The sequence below is a fragment of the Benincasa hispida genome, chromosome 11 (assembly GCF_009727055.1).
Source record: "Benincasa hispida cultivar B227 chromosome 11, ASM972705v1, whole genome shotgun sequence".
Taxonomy (NCBI): Eukaryota; Viridiplantae; Streptophyta; class Magnoliopsida; order Cucurbitales; family Cucurbitaceae; genus Benincasa; species Benincasa hispida.
In genome coordinates this window covers 60,424,180-60,445,979 of record NC_052359.1, presented here as the reverse complement: position 1 = coordinate 60,445,979, position 21,800 = coordinate 60,424,180, and the positions used below count along the sequence as shown (strand labels likewise).

The 21,800-nt window shown below is 33.8% G+C and overlaps 2 protein-coding genes across 7 annotated transcripts; one reads left to right on the top strand and one right to left on the bottom strand.

Moving 5' to 3' along the window:
* Window positions 1-5,777: 5,777 nt before the first annotated feature.
* On the top strand, window positions 5,778-17,396 carry LOC120091064 (ecotropic viral integration site 5 protein homolog). Of its 6 annotated transcripts, XR_005485642.1 has the most exons (20): window positions 5,779-6,013; window positions 6,678-6,747; window positions 7,373-8,002; window positions 8,077-8,223; window positions 8,347-8,460; window positions 8,906-8,964; window positions 9,397-9,463; window positions 11,049-11,298; window positions 11,422-11,505; window positions 11,611-12,005; window positions 12,611-12,672; window positions 13,094-13,163; window positions 13,661-13,741; window positions 13,879-13,980; window positions 14,262-14,386; window positions 14,637-14,721; window positions 14,876-14,943; window positions 15,395-15,543; window positions 15,693-15,774; window positions 17,261-17,396. XR_005485642.1 is itself a non-coding variant. In XM_039048872.1 (19 exons), the coding sequence occupies exons 1-18, from the start codon at window positions 5,967-5,969 to the stop codon at window positions 14,903-14,905; spliced, it is 2,313 nt and encodes a 770-aa protein (XP_038904800.1). In that variant the 5' UTR covers window positions 5,781-5,966; the 3' UTR covers window positions 14,906-14,943; window positions 15,395-15,675. The 6 variants fall into 6 exon arrangements, 3 of the variants coding, with proteins under 3 accessions (XP_038904798.1, XP_038904801.1, XP_038904800.1); XR_005485643.1 differs by lacking the exon at window positions 15,693-15,774; XM_039048872.1 differs by lacking the exons at window positions 15,693-15,774; window positions 17,261-17,396 and having other exon boundaries at window positions 5,781-6,013; window positions 11,049-11,100; window positions 11,206-11,298; window positions 15,395-15,675.
* On the bottom strand, window positions 16,911-20,445 carry LOC120091065 (probable serine/threonine-protein kinase PBL7). Its single transcript, XM_039048874.1, has 5 exons — window positions 20,099-20,445; window positions 19,201-19,385; window positions 18,837-19,026; window positions 18,362-18,753; window positions 16,911-17,692 (listed from the first exon to the last, which is right to left on the bottom strand). The coding sequence occupies exons 1-5, from the start codon at window positions 20,196-20,198 to the stop codon at window positions 17,372-17,374; spliced, it is 1,188 nt and encodes a 395-aa protein (XP_038904802.1). The 5' UTR covers window positions 20,199-20,445; the 3' UTR covers window positions 16,911-17,371.
* Between the last annotated feature and the right edge of the window lie 1,355 nt (window positions 20,446-21,800).

Here is a 21,800-nt window from a genome sequence, read left to right as displayed (position 1 = left end):
AATAAAGAGCCTGGTAGCAATTTCTTGCTGTCAGGCGTTTATACTGTTTCTACTCGTGCTCTAAAGATAATCTCGCTCTCTGCTCTTACGCCCCAAGGTTCTCTCTCGAGTTGCCCTGAACGATCTCCGGCACCACCACTCTTCTCTTGCTCCACCTTAAAATAGAAAGGAAAACTATGGACAGAGGCGTGAACTAATCAACTGGTTAACTCGCCAACCCCTTCTCTGAAGAATGCCCTTGGTATTTATAGAGTATCCATGGTGAAAGGCGACTTTTCTCTCCTGGTTGTATTGATGGGACAACTTTAATTCCTGACTGATGCGCCGGATAATTGTTACCGATAAAGCTGAATGTATTTTGTGACCGTTATCGACTGTCAACTTAATTTGAATTCGACTGTCATCAGCTTTCTGTCTCATCGCTCTTAATTATCCTTTCACCCGGATGCGCCCACCATGTTGCGCTGAACAAGTTGCGGCGATCCTTCTCGGGCAAATGTTTGCGAGCACGGGCTTTGCGTTGAAGTTGCGCTCGACCAATGAATTCCTATGATCACAATCTTTGCATTGCGTTAACGCATATTCTGCACAAAAATACAAAAATAAATTGTTTTAATGCGTTGAACGCACGCGACCGCAATATTATAGAATTTATGCTTAATGGACGCAATTTAGCATATTTCATCAACGCAATCCAATATTGTTTAAGAACTTAGCACTATGATAACGTGCATTTCTACCCGTTATCAAGTGCCAACCACCGCCTCTGATTGTCGCAACCGCCATGACCGTCCAGTTGAAGCTCCGCCAATCATCGTTGGTCACCGACATTCAGGCATGGAAGAAAATTTGTTGGTCTTCATGATGGCTGTTGCAGATCATGCCACTGTTAATCTATTTGTGATTACTCTCGCCACTCTGTTCACGCCCAGATCTAGTCACATCATCGCTGTTTTCATCATGTGTTGTCGTTGATCTATGGGTTTTTAAGTAAGGTATGGTTGTTTTAGGTGAGTTTTAAGGATTTCTTTGGAAAATCTTGGATGCCCATGGAATTTTGGCATTACTTGGTTATTACCCATTGAATTTCGATTTGTAAAATGGGGTTTTAAGGGTGTTTTAGGTCGCTGTCTAACAAGACTCGAAGTGTTTTGGCACGTTCCTAGTAAGTATTTAAAATTTTGAAACTCTTTAGATTCAATTTGGTTGCTAGAAATTTAGCTTTGGAACCTTTAATTATGGTTATGTTTAGATTGGAAGCTTATTTCAAGTTTGGAGTTGAATTTGGATCCACCACTAATTTTCAGGAGATTTTTGGGCACAGAAGCGGGTTGTCCGACACCTGTAAAGGTTAACTTCCATGGATTTTGGTAAGATTTAAGGCTTTACAACTCTTACGAGTTGAGAGTAATTTCTACAAATTAAGTTATTAAGTTTTGTTGGTGATTTTTGGCATGCATGATTGAGTATCTAGGAGTTTGAACCCAAAGATTAAAATTAATTTTGGTTATTGTCGTAGGATCTAATTAAAAAATTGTGGAAACTAGAAGGGTTCAATTGATTGGATTGTGATCAACCAAAACATGTTATGTTATGGTTAACATTGATATTTAGTGTATGCTTTTATAATTGTTTGTTAAAATCACTTTAATGCCTTCAAGTTTGTAGGAGTAAGTTTATTCTCACAACTACCATAATGGTATCAGGGCTATTTGGTTATGCTTAATAAGTATCAGTTCATTTGGAACTCATTCCAACTTGTTTAAAATATTTTAAATTGTCCCAAAAATTTGAAAATCTTTGCTGTAGGTGCAGTCTAGTTCCAAACTTTGGATTCATTTCAAACTTATTCATACTTTTTAGCAAGGTCTCAAATCATTTTTGGTAAGTTTTCCAAGTAAATTTGTTGTTAAGTTTGTTTGTGGTTTCCATTGAGTTGTATGTGTTTATAAGTCTTTTTTGTTTATGTTTATATATTTTGCCAAATTCTAGTTTGTTGTGTTTTCTATTAAGTTCATGAGTATCATTAACTTATTGAGTTTATGTTGAATCATTTATGTGTATTGTTGTGTTTATGTTTATGTTTATGCATTTTGTCAAATGAATTTGGGATTTATTAGTCTTTCCTCTTATTTTGAAAACATTTAGGATGGAAGGAAGAAGACACTTGAGTTCAAGTTGGGTGTGGTGATGCTAACGCCTTCCTTGGAAAAAAACTAAGTGTGGTGAAACTGACGATGAGACTTCATGAAGTATTTAAGCTCAAAAAGATAATTATTTATGGTTAATTTTAAGGTTTTAGAGTCTTGTGCTTATTATAGTTACCAATTTTGTTTATCTTTATAAGTTGAATATAGTTTGTGATGGGACGAATAATTATATTACTTTTGTTAAAGTAAATTAGTTAATTATTATATTTGTTGAAAGTTGTGTATATAAATATCTTATATTAAATTGAATATTATTTTTTAAATTAAAAAAATACCTTTAACGACATTTACATATGTTGCAAAATATACTTGCAATGACCATTGATCCACATTTAGCAACAATCTTATATGTTGCTAAAACTTAACTTTTAAAGATGAATTTTCAATATCGTTGTATAACACAAATAGCGACAAAACGAGTGTTGCTAAAAGTACGCTTTTAGTAATGCGATAACATTAGTAAAAGTCACGTTTTAGCGGCGCGTAGTAAGTATGTCACTGAAACTTTCGACTACACGGCTACCGCGACATTCACAGCGACATGCCTCTATGCGTTTCTAATACTTTTAGCGACATTTTTTTTTCTACTTTTAGCAACACGTTTTACTCGCCACTGAAAGCTATTTTTCTTGTAGTGAGGGTAAGTCACGGTTTTAACCCTTCTCCTTGTTTTTTCTATGCATGTTGTAAATTATTTTTTGTTGTGCTGCATAATTTTGGTTTTATAAAATTTGCTATTCTGTGAAAATATTTTTGGGACCAATCCTCGCTTCTATAGTGGACCTTAAGGTTCTTTCACAAGCATCATATTATAATTAATTAGATTGAAGAATCTTCTGGCTTTTCAATGGATATCCATGTGAATTCTCAATAATTCTCCTCATCATTATAGATCATAGATGACCTAATCGGTCATTCCAAATTGTAAATATTTCTGGATTCATGAACTTCAAATTCATTGTTGCATATATTTCAATTACTCGTATATGAGTATAATATAATCCAGAAGATAAAACATGCAACTTTTCTAATATATGTTTTTCATTTGAGACAGTAGAGATAATATATAGATATTCCACATTATTTTTATTATCAGTCTCGATATGATAACCATTGCAAAGTATATCTTTAAAACCAAATAGATTTATCTTTGATTGACTAAAGAACAATGTACTGTCAATTGTAAATTTTGTTTTTTTGGGCAAAAAATTATTTGTTTTTCCAAATTCTTCAACCACGTTTGCATAACCTAATTTTGTATTTACTTTTGCTTTCAGCATTGTTAATTTGAAAAAAATATTTTTTACTTAGAAGTATGGTGTGTGTAGTTCCACTGTTTGCAAAACATAGATCTACTTTGCTTATTTTTTAATCACCCAACATATGAAAATGATATAGGTTTCTTCATTAAAAAAAATTACAATAAGAAAAACAATATTTGGATTATACAAAAATTAATATTTATTAAGAGGAAAAAAACATTAATATGGATAAGAAAAACAACAACATCAAGTCATATTTTCAAAATCAAAAGAAACACTTAATGTTCCATCAACTGTGTCGATTTTCTCTTCAGGAGATTCAAAGAAGTTCGTCACAACCAAATTTATCATATGAGATGAGTCAAATATGTCATTATCTTGAAATGCAAAATTTGCTTCCATATTTTTCCCTTTTTCCTTCGGGGAGGCTTGATAGAGATCAACTAAGTGTTTTGATGTATAACAAGTATATGACCAATGCTTAGTCATTCCGCATCAGAAGCATTTGTTTTTAACATTTTTTGAACTCTTATCTTGTGGAATTTTTCCTTTATGATCATCATTTTGTGTGGTTCTTTTGAAATTTGAATGATTATAACAACTACCATGAAAATAATAATTATTTCTTCCTCTGCCACGACCACGACCTCAACCACGATTATTAACATTCGTAGCATTCACTTGAAAGAATGGTATTGTTTCAATTGGTCGAGGTTCGTAGTTCTTCATCAATAACTCATTATTTTGTTCGACCACGAGAAGACATGAAATTAGTTTAGAATATTGTTTAAAACCTTTCTCTCGATATTGCTGCTGCGTGAGCATATTCGAGACATGAAATGTTGAAAATGTCTCATCTAACATATCAACATCAATAATTTTCTCTCGCATAACAATAATTTCGATCTGATTTTAAATTATGTAGAATTGTAATAACTTAGGAGGCGTTTAGGGCAAAAAAATTGTTATTACAGTCTTGGGTTATTATAGTTGGATTATAATAATTTGTGTTTGGTGCGTATATTATTTTAGTTTAGGTTATAATAGTATATGTTTTAGGTGTAAACTATTTTAGTTGATAATAAAATAGTAAACGTTGTAGCAAAGAATAAAAAAAAATTATGAATGTTAAATAGTAAAAACTACATTAAATAGTAAATACGGTAGCAAATGGATGTTTTGAAATAGTGTTGACTGTAGTTAATTGGAGGTTTTGAATTAGTATTTAGTCCCAAACACGCCTGATTTAAAATATTGTAGCCTCAAATGCATTCACTCATAACGAGCTTTGGGAAGAATAACTACTTTTTGATGATTATATCTTTCTTTCAAATTTTTTCACAAGATATATGGATATTTTATTGTAAAATACTCAATTTTCAATTCCTCGTGAAGATGATGACGAAGGGAAATCATAGCTTTTGCTTTGTCCTGACTAGATGTCATATTTCCTTCTTTAATTGTTTCCTTAAGTTCATAGCATCTAGGTGAATTTTGGTATCGAGCACCCATGACAAATAACTATTGTCATTAATGTCAAGGACTACGAATCCTAATTTTGTAAGGTTTGTTATAGTAATTTTGTCACAAAATATTGTATTTATATTAAAAATTTAATAAATATTAAATATGCAAAATAACATTAAACATTAATTATAATGAAGAGGAGAAAAACAACATACCTTTAGGACCTACCTTCAACGGGGAAACGACAAGAGCTCGTGTTGATAACGTGTTGTGAATTTGAGGAGCACAATGAAAATCCAGATATGGAGAAAATATAATATATTTAAAATAAAATAAATAACTAAATAATTAAATTAAATAAAGAAATGATATGAAATGTGAAAATATGGAAATTTCCTTCCAGCCTTTTGGATTTCTTAGCAATATGCGTGTCTTATAAAACCTACTAAATACGGATAATTTGACAAGTAAGAGGTGGATCACATTAACCGTGTATAATCTTGATACACGTAGATAACACTTGCAAAAATGAAGATATGGCACATGATATATGAATGCTAAGTATGAACATATAACAGGTATTTATTATCGTAATATTTATGATAAAAGGATTTATAACCTACCCTTTTCATATAACATCCATAATTAATGCCCAGATATCGAAATAAAGTTTAAACCGGTTAATTAATTAAACATATACTATTATTCGGTCAAAGATTTTCAAGGCACTAGAACCCGACACGTGGCATTCTATAAAAGTTCAAGCTTTTGATTTGTCTGTTTTATGTCTCGTATAAGGGCACAGTGTAACGTTAGCAAAACCCTCCGTACAGTAACGCATCTCCTGATGAACGCTGTAACGCCGTCCATTTCCATCTTCGCGCCATGAATTTTTTTCAGAGCTTTAGAGAGAGAAAGAAGAAGAGACCGAAGAAACCGATCTGTTAGCGAAGATCAAGTTCCATTTGAGGATCCTCCATATTCGTAGAGAAAATCCCGAAATCTTGCCGACCTTCTCCACCCGCTAATGGCGGAGAGGAGCATTCACATGCTCCACATTCTCGAGCCGAGAAGGTAATATTGAAATTAAATTAAAAAAGAAAGAAAAAATGAAGCGAATATGTTACTTGTCGACGGTTTAATTCCTTTCATTTTCATGCTCTGCCTCTACGTGTCCTCGATTGCTGAAGTTTCGTACAATTGAACTTTGACGAATTCTAGTTCTTACCGTCTTAGATTCTATTGTTTATGTTCAATGACATTGCTGGTAAAGATGGATTAGGATTGTGTGTGTTTTCTGGTTCGAATTTATTGATACTTCAGTTAGGAGTAGTTACTAGTGACGTTAGATTCAGCGAGAATGCACATTGTTGAGTAAATGCTAGTGTTAGGGATGCACTGAGGAATGGAATAGAATGATTCTGAGTCCGGCGTGATGCATCCTATAACTATGGGTAGTAGAACTGCAAGTTTTTTTGAAGCATGTTGTTGTCCTTGTTGAGCAAGCGCTTATTGGAGGTAGATTCCAGGTGGGTCGGTATATTGGGTAGGCTTTTGGTAACGATCCTTCAGACTTAATTGTGCATTTTGTAAATATTTTACAAATTCAGTTTCGGCGATCTTTAATTTTCTATTTTTCTTTTTTGAAAAAAAAAGTTGTCTGTATTCCTTGAGATTTGAATCGGGTGTATTATTTACATCTGCTCACTCGTAATCAACAAATTTTCTATGGGAGCAGGGATGCCTATGGATTTGCTCTGAGACCTCAACACACTCATAGATATAGAGAGTATGCTAACATTTACAAGGTATTGTTTTAACATCTTAGTTCTTTCCTTTGATCTTTTGGTTAAAAGAGGCATGTGGTATGTAAATTTTGATATTAAAGGACTTATTATTATGATTAATTGGTTTCTGCAAGAAGTTATGGTCTACGAAATTGAGTTTGGGAATGCAGCAATAGGCAGCTAGCTAAATCCATGTCTTGTTTGGGTCTGGGAGACTGCAGCATGTGCTAGAAAGTTTACCCTTTATATATGTATATATATATGTATACAAGAAGTCATGGTCTACGAAATTGAGTTTGGGGATGTAGTAATAGGCAGCTAGCTAAATCCATGTCTTGTTTGGGTCTGGGAGACTGCAGCACGTGCTAGAAAGTTTACCCTTTATATATATATATATGTATACAAGAAGTTATGGTCTACGAAATTGAGTTTGGGGATGCAGTAATAGGCAGCTAGCTAAATCCATGTCTTGTTTGGGTCTGGGAGACTAACATGTGCTAGAAAGTTTACCCTTTTTTAAAATATTTATCTATCTATCTATCTATCTATATATGTATATATATCTTTTATGGTGGACACAACCTAAGCTCAAGAAGTTCTCCAATAATTTTATCTAAGCTCGCAATTTTAACATTTATGGTATCAGGAGGAGGAAGAGGAAAGGTGTGATAAGTGGAAGAACTTTCTTGATCGAGTAGCTATATCATTTCAAGTTTGTCCTCTCGAGGAAAATACACTGCAGTCTGAACCTACCGAGCATCAAGAAGAAACCAAATCGGGGAGGAGTAGCACAGGGAATGACTCAACTGGCTCAAAATCTGATTCTGTTGACACAACAGATAGTGGTCCTACAAAACTATTAGAGCCTCCAATTGAAACACAAAAACGTGTTGTTCAGACTTGGTGTCAAACTAGGCCATCTCTAAATGCCATTGAGATTATGATGAGCTCTCGTGTTAAAAAGAAGATTATGAAAGATGAAAAGACAATTAATGGTGGAGATCATCTTCCACCGCTAGAGGAGGCAGAATCTTTAGAAGGAACATCTGTGGCAAACTCTGAAGATGAGGAAGCTTGCTTTAGTGGATCACTGAATCGTAGCCCATCTGCTACTGGGGCAGAAAGTAGGGTGGATGAATGCATTTCTAACAGCATGAAGCCCTCCCGGAGAGATGGCATTGTGGGTGATGGAGTTTCACAAGCTCACTTGTTTACATGGAAGGAAGAATTAGAATGCCTTGTTCGTGGGGGGTTGCCTAAAGATCTGAGGGGAGAGGTAAAGTTGGAATTTTGACTTATCTCAAGCTCCTTTCTTAGAAAGATTTTTGTAGCTCTAATAATACCTTACAGGTGTGGCAAGCCTTTGTAGGTGTAAAGACCCGTCGAATCGAGAAATATTACCAGGATTTGTTGGATCAAGAAACTAATTGTAGTGCAGATAATGAGAACAATATCCCATCTGGTGTACCAATAAAATTGAAAAAACAGATTGAGAAGGTCATTAGATGCATGCGCCTTGGACTTTATCATTCAATCTTTTTAATTTGTAGGTGCTACTTCTTTTTCCTTATTTTGCATTTTGGCAAAGACGGTGCTGTAATTCTTGCTTTTTGCTTGCAGGATATACCACGAACATTTCCTGGTCATCCTGCCCTGGATGAGAATGGTAGAGACTCCTTGAGGCGTTTACTTTTAGCATACGCTCTTCACAATCCCTCTGTTGGTTACTGTCAGGTAATTCATGTGTTACAAGTCCCACTTGGCAAGCAAAGAGAAACTTAACATATTGATATTCATCAGTGTACGTTTATGAAATAAAATAAAAAATATCCACAAGATACGACTAGTCTTTGTGAGTGTTATCATTAAGCTTTTGGTGACACATTGCAATGCTTGAACACGATAGAAAAATGTTAAGCAATAACCGAAACAATTTGCATTCTGTTGACATTATATATTGTTTGACCAATTTAGGTGTTTTGGATGTTTGTTTGTACATTTTTCTATTGCTGTATATATTGGGAAGTTTATTCTTTAATTTTTTATTTCTTGAATGAAATTTGTTTGTAGCCTTATTTTATTCCTTTACTATTATTATTTTATTATTAGTAGTAGTAGGTGTTAGCATTATGATTAATTTTTTTTTACTTAATATTTTCTTCTTTCCAAAATGATGCAGGCAATGAATTTCTTTGCGGGCATATTACTACTTCTCATGCCCGAGGAGAATGCCTTTTGGTAATTGATACCAGAAACTTTCTTCTCACATTACTTTTTAAATGATGTGCTCTAAATAGATTCTCGTTTACCTGTTTGAGCGTACTTGTTTGAGGTGTTTCAGATGCATAATCTTTATTCTTCTCTGTTTATAACTTTATTTACTTATTTTTGTTAGGTAGACTCTAGAGTTCTTAATCAACTGATGTAAACCAATGCTTTTTAAATGTAAATCCGATATTATATATGTTCTTTTATTACATGGAACTTGCAAGTTGCAAATGAATGCACCTGAGAGGTAGTTTTAAGCAAAAGCACAAGTTCTCAATCTGATTTTAGGAGGCAACTACAATTGAATGTCTGTGTCCCTCTAAGATCATCTCTTCATTTACATGCTAATGTGATTTGGTGCCTAAAGATATCATGGGTGAACTAATTACAAAAAATTTTCAGGACTCTGGTTGGAATAATAGATGACTATTTTGATGGATATTACACCGAGGAAATGATAGAATCACAGGTATTGCTTAAGAATTCATAATTGTTTCATTATTTTGCTTTTTTAAGCTATTGCTTCGAAGTCTTTAGGCTTTAGTTAGCATTGGTGTGATTATCAGCTATAATTTTCAGTTGTTTAATACGTGACTTAAGTGTAGAGTGAAACCTTTTTTTGTGTGTGTTTTTCACTTAGTTTTGGGGACAATAAGTATAAACGTGATTGAGCCAATGTATTTGAATATGGATCATGAAGTTGGCAATTCATGTATTTGACAAGAGATTCATCCTCATCTCACACACGAAATTAGATGTTAGCATTTCATTGTAACCTTGAAATATTCTCAAATCTTCTATGCTCAGTGGTAAAATCGGGTCATGGGTTGCCAACCTAAGCTTACTTTAACAGGTTCAAGAAAACATAGACATGTGTTGGACACGGATACCTTTGAACATTCTCCAGACTCATGTCTAACACGTGAATTACGTGTCACCTTTTTTCATTATTATTATTTAGTCTCAAACACGTGGTGGACACGCTATGGACACGACATATGTCATAGTAACATTTAAATGGTACATCAAAAACTCAAATCCTTCAATCAGTTGGTGGTGGCAAAGTCTATTGGAGGTATAGGGAGGGAATCGAATGAAGGGAGAGGTGGAGGGAAAGGAGAATTGGGGGGTTGAGCTTAGTCTTTTTTCAGTTTTCATTACATCAATGAAAGTTTCATTTTTTCGTGTGTTTGACTTCTGTTTTTGGGGGTTTAGGCTCATGTGGCTTACTGGGTTTTATGTGTACCATTTAAATTTTAAACTAAATTCAATAGCTATTTAAATCTTTATTCACGTTTTTTTTTTATTTTAATTATTTTCAATAGTTGGTAATAAAAGATCAAGTATTTTGTGTTTGGTCTTTTAATATTATCTAATAAAACAAAAAAAATAATGTTTCCTCAACGTGACTCTGTCCTACATTTTCAGAAAATGGCATGCAGTTGTGTCTATGACGTGTTGTGTTCGTGTTTTGCTACTTAAGTTTAGGCATATTGCCTGAATCAAGAGCTTAGATTTGAAGCCTCCCACAGGCAATTCTTGTTGAACTTAAGAAAGAAAAGGCCGTGTGTTGAAAACACCTCGGTGGCCAGAATGGTTGAATTTTAAATATTTCACAAGTTTCAATAAACATTTGGGAGTTCAGAGTTTTGATGTTATAAAAATAAGAGTAACATTATGGCACCCAACCAAAGGCATCTTCTACTGTTTTCCAGACTTTTACTTCATACATAATTATGTGGTTTTTAACTTCATTTAATCATGTACTTATGTAGTATATAAGGCATGGCGTTATAGTTTGGTAATCTAAAATTTATACATATACAATATAACCCGACATATATTCTACTTTTTTTAAGAAGCTACATTTTTTTTTTCTGTAATATATCCTATATCCAAGCTCGTGCTTCCTATGTAGGTTACAATTGAAATAAAATAGCCAAGATCTTCATTTCACGTGTAGAAAATCTGCTCTGCTAATTTGTACCTCATTTGAATTGTGCTGGCCTACTTGGTTTTTATATTAATCTCTTCAATATTGTTTCTCTTGTCAGGTGGACCAGCTTGTTTTCGAGGAATTAATGCGTGAAAGATTTCCTAAATTGGGTCATGCATTTTATCTTTTTCCACATCTTTCATTTTTCTCTGGCATGTATTTTCACTACGAGACGTCAGGGTCAGTTTGCTCATTTGTTGATATTTCTGATGCAGTTAAACATTTGGATTACTTGGGAGTTCAAGTGGCATGGATCACAGGACCTTGGTTCCTTTCCATTTTTGTAAATATGCTTCCGTGGGAGAGTGGTGGGTTTCTTTTATTATTGTTTTTGAGATTGCTGTTTATTTTCTATTAATATTTGGATTCTAGGTTGACCAGATGATTTCATGGTTTTGCATAACTTATTTTCAAAGTGTTGCTCTTGACAGTACTCCGAGTTTGGGATGTGCTTCTGTTTGAAGGCAACAGGGTCATGCTGTTCCGGACAGCACTTGCATTGATGGAATTATATGGTACTTTGGTATTGTAAAAAAATATTGACTGCAATTTTTATCAATTCGCAGATGCATGAGAAGAGGGTGTAGTATAATACTTCTATTATATTTCTCTTCCTTCAGGTCCTGCACTAGTTACTACAAAAGATGCGGGGGATGCCATAACTCTGTTACAATCCCTTGCTGGTTCCACATTCGATAGTAGCCAGCTTGTGTTGACTGCTTGCATGGGCTTTCTGACTGTAACTGAAGTAAGACTAGTAGAGTTGAGAGAAAAGCTCCGGCCATCTGTACTAGCTGTAATTGAAGAAAGAACAAAGAAGGGTCGGGTTTGGAAGGACTCCAAAGGGCTAGCTTCCAAGCTTTATAGTTTCAAGCATGATCCTGGATCACCTGTAGAGAGGAAAAAGACAGCTGCAGGAGCCGATGTAGAACCCTGCACCCCTAATCTTGATGACTTCCTTAATGGATTAGCCGGTGATTCAGAAACAGAGTCAGTCCCAGACCTTCAAGAACAAGTAACTATCTTTCTCATTGGTAATTTGGTGTCCCCAAATATCTGTTTGCTGATATTTATTTCAAGCTTCCTTCATTCTGAAGGTTAATGATACAACAAAAAGGATGTGTGCTTCAATAAATAACTTGATTGTGATTGTTAGCGATTAGCTTCAATCTGCACTTGAGGAGAGTCTCGTCCCTTGTAATTTTAGAATGTGGATCCTTTAGGAACATTTGTAGGAGCTCTTAGAGATTTGATATTTCTTGTGTCATGATATTTATTTCACAAGGACTTGTCAAGTTAAAATGTTATCCATTTATCTTTGGTGCATCTCCTTTCCATGTAGGATTTATATTTATCTGGAGGTTATTTGCCAATTGACTAATAATCTACACCCATCACATATGGTCTGCTTCAAGTCCATGTTATAGGTGTATTTTTCAATTTGGAAGGCCTTCTTTAATTTCCCCCCCNCCTATAATCATAAACCAAGAAGTTCATCATCGTTTATTGCGTTTAATTCACTGAGTGTAATTTCCAATTGCAATGCTTATAAAATGGTACTAGAAATTTAAGGGTTTCCCTCGTTTGAGTTAATTTTAATCACAAGCGGCTTTTGTGCAGGTAGTATGGTTGAAGGTTGAGTTGTGCAGGTTGCTCGAGGAGAAAAGATCTGCGGTTCTAAGGTTATAATACTATGTTTATTGGACTTGGCTTTTCTTCTTATCTGAGGATTTATATTGGTTCCTGGGTGATCACCACAGATTCCATGAGGGAGTGACCGATATTCACTTTAGGAAAAAATATGTAAAAAAAAAAAAGAAAAAAGATCCAATGATTCTGATTTCTTGAGAGTTTGCATCACCTTCTCTTATTGAGTTCCAGCCATGTTTATTCGCCTCCTACTCATTATATCCGATCAGCACGATTACTTCAATATTGCTTCCTTGAGGGCTTTTCAAGATATTTTCCATTTTTAATGTGTATTGCATGGATTATGGCTTATTAGCAAAACAAGCCTACCTCTTCTGTAGAACTAACTCTATATATGATTTTTTAAAGAAGATGGTTATTGAAGCTTCTGTTTCTTTTGCTAATCTTTCCCAGAGCTGAGGAGCTAGAAACGGCACTCATGGAAATGGTTACCCAAGATAATCGACGACTATTAAGTGCCAGGGTATAAATTTCTTGTTTGTGAGGAAAGCTTCCTAATGCTTGTTGTTGTCGTGATTGCATTTTGAAAACTACAATCAAGATGAACCAATTCTAGTTACAATGAAAAAGAAAACCTGAGTCATCTTGTGTCTAAATTTTGAATATAGGCGTTTTTTCTTTCTGCAAGAATTTTTGACGTCCCAAAATATTAAATAAAAGCTCTAACCTAAAAGTTGCATCTCTCCTGATGATATACTTCAATAACTACTGCATTCTTTAATTTGCAATGTTCTAGATCCCCAGGGGTTACCCATGAAATCAGTGATTTCTTCATCAGAACCAAGCAAAAAGTGATTCCTCCTGCACCCTTTATCATGGAGAACCTTTTATCTTTTGACTTATAATCTTTTAGGTACACAAGTGGAGGCTCGGTTTATTGAAGTGTGAATAGTGGACTTGCTTCTATAACTCTCCGTTAGGTTTCTTGTCCATACTTACAATTTTGCTTATATTCTCCAGGTTGAACAACTGGAGATAGAGGTAGCTGAGCTAAAGAAAACTCTAGCAGAGAAGAAAGAGCAAGAAGTTGCAATGCTTCAGGTGTGTGTTACCTGACATCATATTCACTTTCTGATGGGGAAGCCTGATCCTAAACCAATAATTAACTGTGTCTTAAATTTTAACCACCAGTTGAACTACTTCTGTAAACAATTGATTTCGATCATTCTACATTGTAGTTGTTGATGCGTGTTGAACAAGAGCAAAGAGTAACTGAGGAAGCTAGAATAAATGCCGAGCAAGACGTAGCAGCTCAGAAATATGCTGTTCATATGCTTCAGGTTTGGTCTTTATTCAGATTATCTTTTGTTCTCTGATATTACTGGCTGGAGTCTGATATAGCAAAGTTCAAATTTTTTTTGGCACCCTAGAATCCTCGATTGCTTGAGTTTGTTTAATTGATAAAGTACATGCTACTGGTTTGTGCTGATTGTTATCTGTAGATACTACAAGATACAAACAAATACTAATCTGATAAATTCTGAAGCTCATCCAGTCATCACCATAATCATGTCGAGAATTTTTTTTCCTGTGATTATCTTTCTCTATAATTTAAATACAGGATAAATACGAGAAAGCTATGGCTTCACTTGCTGAGATGGAGAAAAGGGTGGTGATGGCCGAATCCATGTTGGAAGCTACATTACAATATGAATCTGGCCAAGTTAAAGCAATGGCATCTCCCGGGTATGAAAGATATTTAAAAGAATATTTGATGTTACATGCATGAGATTGATTCTTAATTCTTATAGTCTTGCATTTGTTTATGCTAAAAACTAGGGATGGAAAAGCTTTCAAAATCTAGATCAGTTTTCCTTGATATTATGTTTTCTGGATAGTGTACTAAGAATTTATAAATGCTATGAATGTTTCATTTTGTGCACGCCAAACTTCCCCTTAAGGATTTCATTTTTATGAAGGTTTGCCTGCTCTGTAGGTCGCGTAATCAAGGATCTGCACAGGAAAATCAAAGAAAGGTTGGTTTGCTGCCATTTGCACTAGGCTGGCGAGATCGAAACAAGGTATAATTTTAGTTTAACCATAGAATTACACAACACCATATATACTCAAGCAAAATAATGAACTAACGACGAACGCTGTTTGTGTTTTTCCGCTACTTGTAGTATTGATTACAAATCATTTTCCGCTAAGTATGGATTACATTGTATTTGGCAGGGTAAATCGACCGAAGAACCTTCTGAATAGAAGACGGTGGCACACAATGGAATCAAAAGCAAATAAAGGTAGTTTCCAAGCCATGAAACTCATCGTTTATGCATACACAGTAGTGTTAACAGAACACCACCCATTTGTATCACATCGTTAAAAGAAACATATATTTTCTTCACTTTTTCACTTTTCGATCTTTTCCTTCTATAAAATGCTGTTAAAATCTGACTATACTTCAATCGAAATTATTTATTAGCTGTTCATCCTTGAATTTTGGCTCAAAATGGACGTGTGTCATTCCCAAATCCGTGTTAAGTGGGAAGGTTCAGTTTGGATTTTGACCAACTTTGTAGTTGAAATCAACTTTTTGAAAATCAAACCAACCAGTGGCTAGCGATATTTTAGTTTCGTATTTTGTCGACATAAGTATGGCTCATCTAATTAATATGTATATCCTCAACTAAGTGGTCAGAAATTCCAACCTTGTTAGTTCTATACTGAAGCAAACTCGGGTTTGTTTTCCAGCTTGAATTTCTATTCTCAGATGGGTCGACAGGCGTAGCTTTGAGGATCTTTGTTTTAGTTTTCTTCACATTAGCAGAAGGGAAAGGCTTTTTCTTTAGGTGAAGAACCTCATTTCAAAGTGAAGTTCAACAACACAGTGACCCGTTCAGGTAGTTTTAAATTATAATATGGTAGGGTTTTTTTTCCCTCTTTTTTTAGTGTTGTGGACAGGCGGGGATTTAATGTAACGATGTAAATTATTTATTTTCAATTATAAGTTTTTATTAATGTTTGATGAACAAATATACCTTTTACACAGGAGACCCACTAAAAGATACTGGATTCAACTGTGTGAACATTCACCTTAAATATCCCATTAACCTTCATCAGTCCAAGTACAAGTACTTTTACTTCTATTAACACTCACTTCCTTCTCTCTCCCCCCCGCCTTTTGTGAAAATTATTTCGTCAAATTTGTTTTTGAAAAAACGGGCATTTTAGTATATAATAAATATTTTATTTTTAAGGTTTAAGTACTACTTTGAACCATATGCTTTTTTTTTATTTAAGTTTATTTTGGTCTTTGCTTTTAAAATATTCATTTTGAACTTTGGATTTTCAACTTTCACTTTCAAATTATTTATTTTGGTCTACTTTCATCTTTTGTTCATTTTAGTCAATATTAGTCCTTTGAAAATGAGATAAGTATGAAAAATGAAGTGATCAAAATGATCACTTTTAGAAGTATAAGGACCAAAATAGATATTTTGGTAGTGATCATAATAAACTAAAGTTGAAAGAATAATAATAAAAGTAGTATTTAAATTTATATTTAATTAAAAGATAAACGATGAGAAAACAAGTTTTAAAAATCTTTAGAGGGGTTTGGGGGCTTTGTTTAAAAAATTCTGCCTGGACTGACATTTTTATTTTCGATTGTTTTCTATTTTGAAAATTGTTTGAAATGTTATTTTCTTGTTTGTTTGTTTTTTTTTTTTTTTTATTATATCAAGTTTTTTTCTTTTTACGGCTTTTGATTATATCAAGGTACATTTAATAAAATCATGTTTTGTATATGCAATTATAACTCTGTTGAAACATGATTTTGAAACGAATCAAACCCGTTAATTGTGAAAATGTTAGTCCGCAATTCATTTTATGAAATGAGTAAATGTTATTACTATATCATGTTGACCGAAAAATGATTTATCATAAAATCTTCACTCCTTGGGTACCGCCTCAGAGTCTTGAATTACATATAAATCCAAAATACTTCTCTTTTTTTTTTTTTTTTTTCCTTTTTTTGGAAACTAAATCCAAAGTATTTGTAGAAGAAAGGTTTTGCCGGTCCTTTTTTCTTAGAGGACGAAAAGAATTAGTTATAACTAAATTTTGAATTTCAGGTGAGCTATGAAATATCACTCATTTATTTATATCTTCAATTTCATATTTAATCCGCAATCGACTGATTCCATCAACTCTTTTGTTTTGAATGGAACAATTACGTGGGGAGATAGAACAAATGCAACATATAAAATAAAGCACCAAACCATATAAACCAGCCCAATACGTAATTTTGTTTTAGTTCAACACTTCACTTTTACAGATCTCTCGTACCAATACACAAAATAACTCTTCAATTAAAGAAGGAAAAAAAAAAAAAAAAAAAAAAAAAAAAAAAACCACGCATCGTGAATTCGGTCCATTTATCAAGTAATTATACCTAACTTAATATCGAAGGGAAGAATTTATATATATAACAATCCACATTTTTCTTACAAAAACCAAGTAAAAATATATATACTCTATCTATATTCTATAAACAAATGCAAAATGGAGCATAGAAATGCACCTGACTTGATGATGTTTGTGTAAATAATCGAGCAGGCACCATCCAGTGCATTCAATCGAGCTTTTGAATCACCTTCGGTACTCCTCGTTGTAGTATATCCAACGGGTATGGCTGGAAAGCTTGTCACAGAGCGAAGATGAGCATCATTATAGTCGTTTAGTTGGATTTCTGTCGTATCTTCTACCCCCATTAAGCTTCCTATCAGAATCTCTGTTGGTTCTTGGAGGAGTACAGGTAGATCCAGGGGAGTCGTGGGGTATGTTCGTACCAGGGTCATATCTCTGAGACGCAAGATAAGATAAAGCTGTGACGACGTCGGCAATCACAGGTCGCATATTTGGCTGCTCTTGAACACACATTGCTGCAATTGCAAGAGCCTGGTATAAACCCCTTGAAGGGTATTGGCCTCTAAGCATTGGATCTGCCATTCGAGCAAATCTCAGACGGTCTTTAAATAATGGTCTTGCCTGCAATAAGAGAAATTTTATAACAGATATGATTAATCTATTAGAACATAAGCTTCAACATATTAAAATTTATCACATACTGAACACATTTGTAATGGTGCTACAAGATTAGTGTCCTAATCGGTATCAATGTTATATAAATGTATAGATATAGTTCCTAACGATATAGTCTATGTAATTTGTTTTGTTATATTTTGTTACTTTTGTGAATGTTCATGATATTATGGTTAAATTATATGAAAAACCTGATGTGATGAACCATGGAAACTAACATCTCGGCAGTTCAATTTAGGCATTATGCAACCATATATTAAAGTGTCATATTAATTTTCTTGTGGTGTCATGTTCATTTCAACTTGCTCTTTATTATTTATCTGGATAATTAATATAGATAATTATACTGCTACTTAAACAAAATAGATAAAAGTATAGGGGCCAAAATGATAAAAATATTAAACTAAAGAGGTTATCAAACACACAACCTATTTATACCTTCTACTTTCTGGGACAACTTTCTCCAGATATGAAAGATGATAGATTCTTTCAACTACTGTTACCTCTAAAGTTATATAAAAACGAAAAACAATGAGTCCTAGTATTATCAGACTATTTAAGCCAAAGAGTGATGTAGATATGTAGATATGGGTAAGTAAATGTAAGATCTCGTACCCAAGAAACAAGATTCTGCTCCCCTGCAGCTCTTGAATCATCAATTGCTTTCCTGCCTGTTATGATTTCTAGAAGGACAACGCCAAAGCTATAAACATCTGATTTGAGAGTTAACTGACCGGTCATTGCATATTCGGGAGCGCAATATCCGTAAGTACCCATAACTCTGGTAGATACATGTGTATTATCCCCAACAGGCCCAAGTTTGGCCAATCCAAAATCAGACAGTTTGGGATGATAACCTTTATCAAGCAGAATGTTGGAACTTTTTAAATCTCGATAAATAACCGGCGGGCTAGCTTTGTCATGCAAATATTCCAATCCTCGTGCTGCCCCAGCAGCTATTTTCATTCTTGTATTCCAATCTAGAACTTTTGTACCAGGTGAAATGTCTGCAGATAAAAGATAACAAAGACTAAGCAGAGGAATTTTTCTATGCACTAGAAGTATACATGGCATGTAGAAATTTCTATACCATGTAAATGGTCATCTAAAGATCCTAGAGGCATATATTCATATATCAGAAGCCTTTGATCTCCATCGGCACAATAACCAATCAGATTAACTAGATTTGGGTGATGAAGTAGGCTTAACATCAACACTTCAACAAGAAACTCTCTGTTCCCTTGTAATCCATTGCGATCAAGTTGTTTGATTGCCACGGCCTACAATGAATGAAAAGAGTGATTTTAAGTCGAATGTCCAACTTCCTTTCGAAGTACCACAAACTAAAATGGGTTCAATATTTGGGTAATAAAAAATTTTCAGCCTTTGAATCATGCATGTGTCCTTGATAATTATACAAATAATCTTCTTTTTCTCCCCTAAACAAGACCAACCTGATTGATGCTTTCCAATTTTCCTTTGTAAACTCTACCAAAACCTCCTTCTCCCAAAAGACAGTCTGCCCTAAAATTCCTGGTAGCAGCTGCCAACTCCCGGAAGGAAAATATCTGTGCCTTGATAGGATCAGATCCTCCACCTTTGGAAGTTTCACTGAAAGAGGAACTTGTCTTTAGTTTCCCTACAAAATGAAAAACGGATCAGACAAGAAAATTCCCAAAATTTTAGAACAGTCACTGGGTCTGGTTCACATGATGGCAGTAAGCCTAAATTCTCCTGTAAAACTAATCTAAAGACAGAATAGAAAACAAGTGAGGATCAGTTGACAGCGAAGAACAGAAATCAAGGAAACTCGCGGACATGATGTACTCCAGTTTAGCAAATAGATAAACATCTCGCTACCGGACTCTATAAGTAAGTATGTCAGGATCCGATTGTGTATTTCTGGATCAATGCGATATAGTTTTTTAGCTATATTCAAATCGTCAGTCTTGAAATCGCCATTGTAGTGAAGAATTTTAGTATACAGCTTCAATGCAGAGCAAAATTCAAAGTAGATTTCGAAAACCAGATAGCTGATTGAAGTACCGCCTAACTGGATCGTTGATACCATTACTAAAAGGACGTTTAGCAACCATAAATCCCTCAATGCAAATCAGACGTCCAACGATTTGTACTAAACAGGAACCTGGTTTAGTTTTATACTCTAGAGAAACGCAGTTCGTTTGAAAATCAAAGAACGAACTACATACATCGCTAACCAAATTCAACGGAAACTAAAGTCAAAGAAAGAAATCGAAAAACTCGACCGAATCCATCCGAACGAAGTGAATTCCAAATACAAGCAGAGAACAAACAAATTGAATCAAAGAATAGAAGAAGACATAAGCGTACCGTTGATCGGATCAACTCGAGTCTTCTGAGATTCCAACTTCTTCAATTTCTTAGACTTGAGTTTCCTGTTTGAATTTCCAGAACAAGGAATCCAAATCATGCTGAATTCAATCTCCTTTTTCGCAGTGTTTGATGAACTTCCGCAGCAGCATCAAACCAAAAAGAGGGAAAACAGATTGGAAAAAAGTATGAAAAAAAAATTGCGAAAATCCAAAATCAATTTAAAAGGCAGCAGTTTCTTTAGAAAGCTCCGAGGAACTTGAAATCAGAAATGGCCTTCAGCTGTCTCCTTGAAATGTTTACTTTGTCTTTTCCCGTTTACTTTCTCTCTCTCTCTCTCTCGTCAATATTTTCTTCTAAAAATTACTTTAGTATCCCTCCAAGATATATATACATTTAGTCCTCAACTTTTTAAATATATTTTTAAATGCCTTCTTTTCGTCTTAAAGAATTGAGTTCATTTCCCGATAAATTAAGTTATGAAGTACGAAATTACTATGTTAGAATTAGTTCATACGAAATTACTATGTTAGAATTAGTAAGCCTATGTTTAGATTACAGATTATAAGATGAACTTCTCGTTTGATAATCATTTAGTTTTTTGTTTTTGTTTTTTAAAATTAAACATTTTTCATCAATGATTTGCATCTTTCTTTAAGTTCAATAGTTAAATTTTTAGTCAAATTTCAAAAACAAAAATTACCTTTTTTAATTTTCAAAATTTGACTTATTTTTTAAATAATTGGAGAAAAATAGATAACAAAAAAAGAAATTTGGAAGTTAAAGTAGTATCCATATGCTTAATTTTAAAAAATAAAAACAAAAAAAGAAATGGTTACCATAGAGGGCAGAAGTTTTTTAATAAAAACACAAAATAGAAAAAGAGTAAAAGATGAAGTTCCTTTTAAATATGTAAACTTCTTCAGCGTTAATTATTCAAGTCGAGTTATTTAACACCGACTTATGAAATAAGTTGGTGGTCAAACACTTTTTGAATTTTCTCAATATATATCTTTATAGTCTTTGAGTTGTTATGAGAAGGTTTAAAAGATACCTAAAATTATCTTTCTTACCATTTAAAATTAATGGTAAGAAATTATCTTCTATGGCTAAAATTACTTCTCTAATTTGAAAATATCATATAATTATTTAAAAGTATAATAAACAATCACTCAATTTTTTTTAACCTATCCTTAAAATCTAGGAGACTAAAAAAGTTACATTTTCAAAATTTAAAAATTGATTACACCTACATTTATGTTTCAAAACTCGAAGACTGAAAAATGTAGAGGTTAAAAAATTAGGGATAAAACACATGTATTCTTTAAAATAAAATTTGGGGGGGAATTTTTCCCATTTTTTGAGTTTTTTTCCCATTTTTTTAATTTTTTAAAGCTATACACGCTAATTTCCCTATTAGTTATAGGCTGATATCCGGACGTTGAAAACGAGGTCGTATTAATCTGATTCTCAATTGGGCTTTTCTTATTTTGTTGGGTCGGTTTTGGACTTTGTTGGGCTGAATTACATCAGCCGACGTGTCGTATGGGTCATCTCCAGTTTTGTCGGAGTAGTTGAGATCACGTTGGATTAAAATATTGCTTAGAAGCTTCATTTGACAAACCTACGTGGCATGTATTTATTTCTCATTTAAAATATCGTACTTTCGAGTTTGCTTTACTTTCCATGAACCTTAAATCTT

What these genes read in the sequence shown, in the direction of transcription:
- LOC120091065 (XM_039048874.1), bottom strand. Translation starts at nt 20,198, where the DNA reads ATGATTTGGATTCCTTGTTCTGGAAATTCAAACAGGAAACTCAAGTCT. An exon ending in TCGAGTTGATCCGATCAACG is followed by an intron (nt 19,386 to 20,098) that starts GTACGCTTATGT and finishes TTCATTTTGTAG; the next exon opens with GGAAACTAAAGACAAGTTCC. An exon ending in TTTAGATGACCATTTACATG is followed by an intron (nt 18,754 to 18,836) that starts GTATAGAAATTT and finishes TTTTATCTGCAG; the next exon opens with ACATTTCACCTGGTACAAAA.
- LOC120091064 (XM_039048870.1), top strand. Translation starts at nt 5,967, where the DNA reads ATGGCGGAGAGGAGCATTCACATGCTCCACATTCTCGAGCCGAGAAG. An exon ending in AAAAGATCTGCGGTTCTAAG is followed by an intron (nt 12,673 to 13,093) that starts GTTATAATACTA and finishes AATCTTTCCCAG; the next exon opens with AGCTGAGGAGCTAGAAACGG. An exon ending in ATGCTGTTCATATGCTTCAG is followed by an intron (nt 13,981 to 14,261) that starts GTTTGGTCTTTA and finishes ATTTAAATACAG; the next exon opens with GATAAATACGAGAAAGCTAT.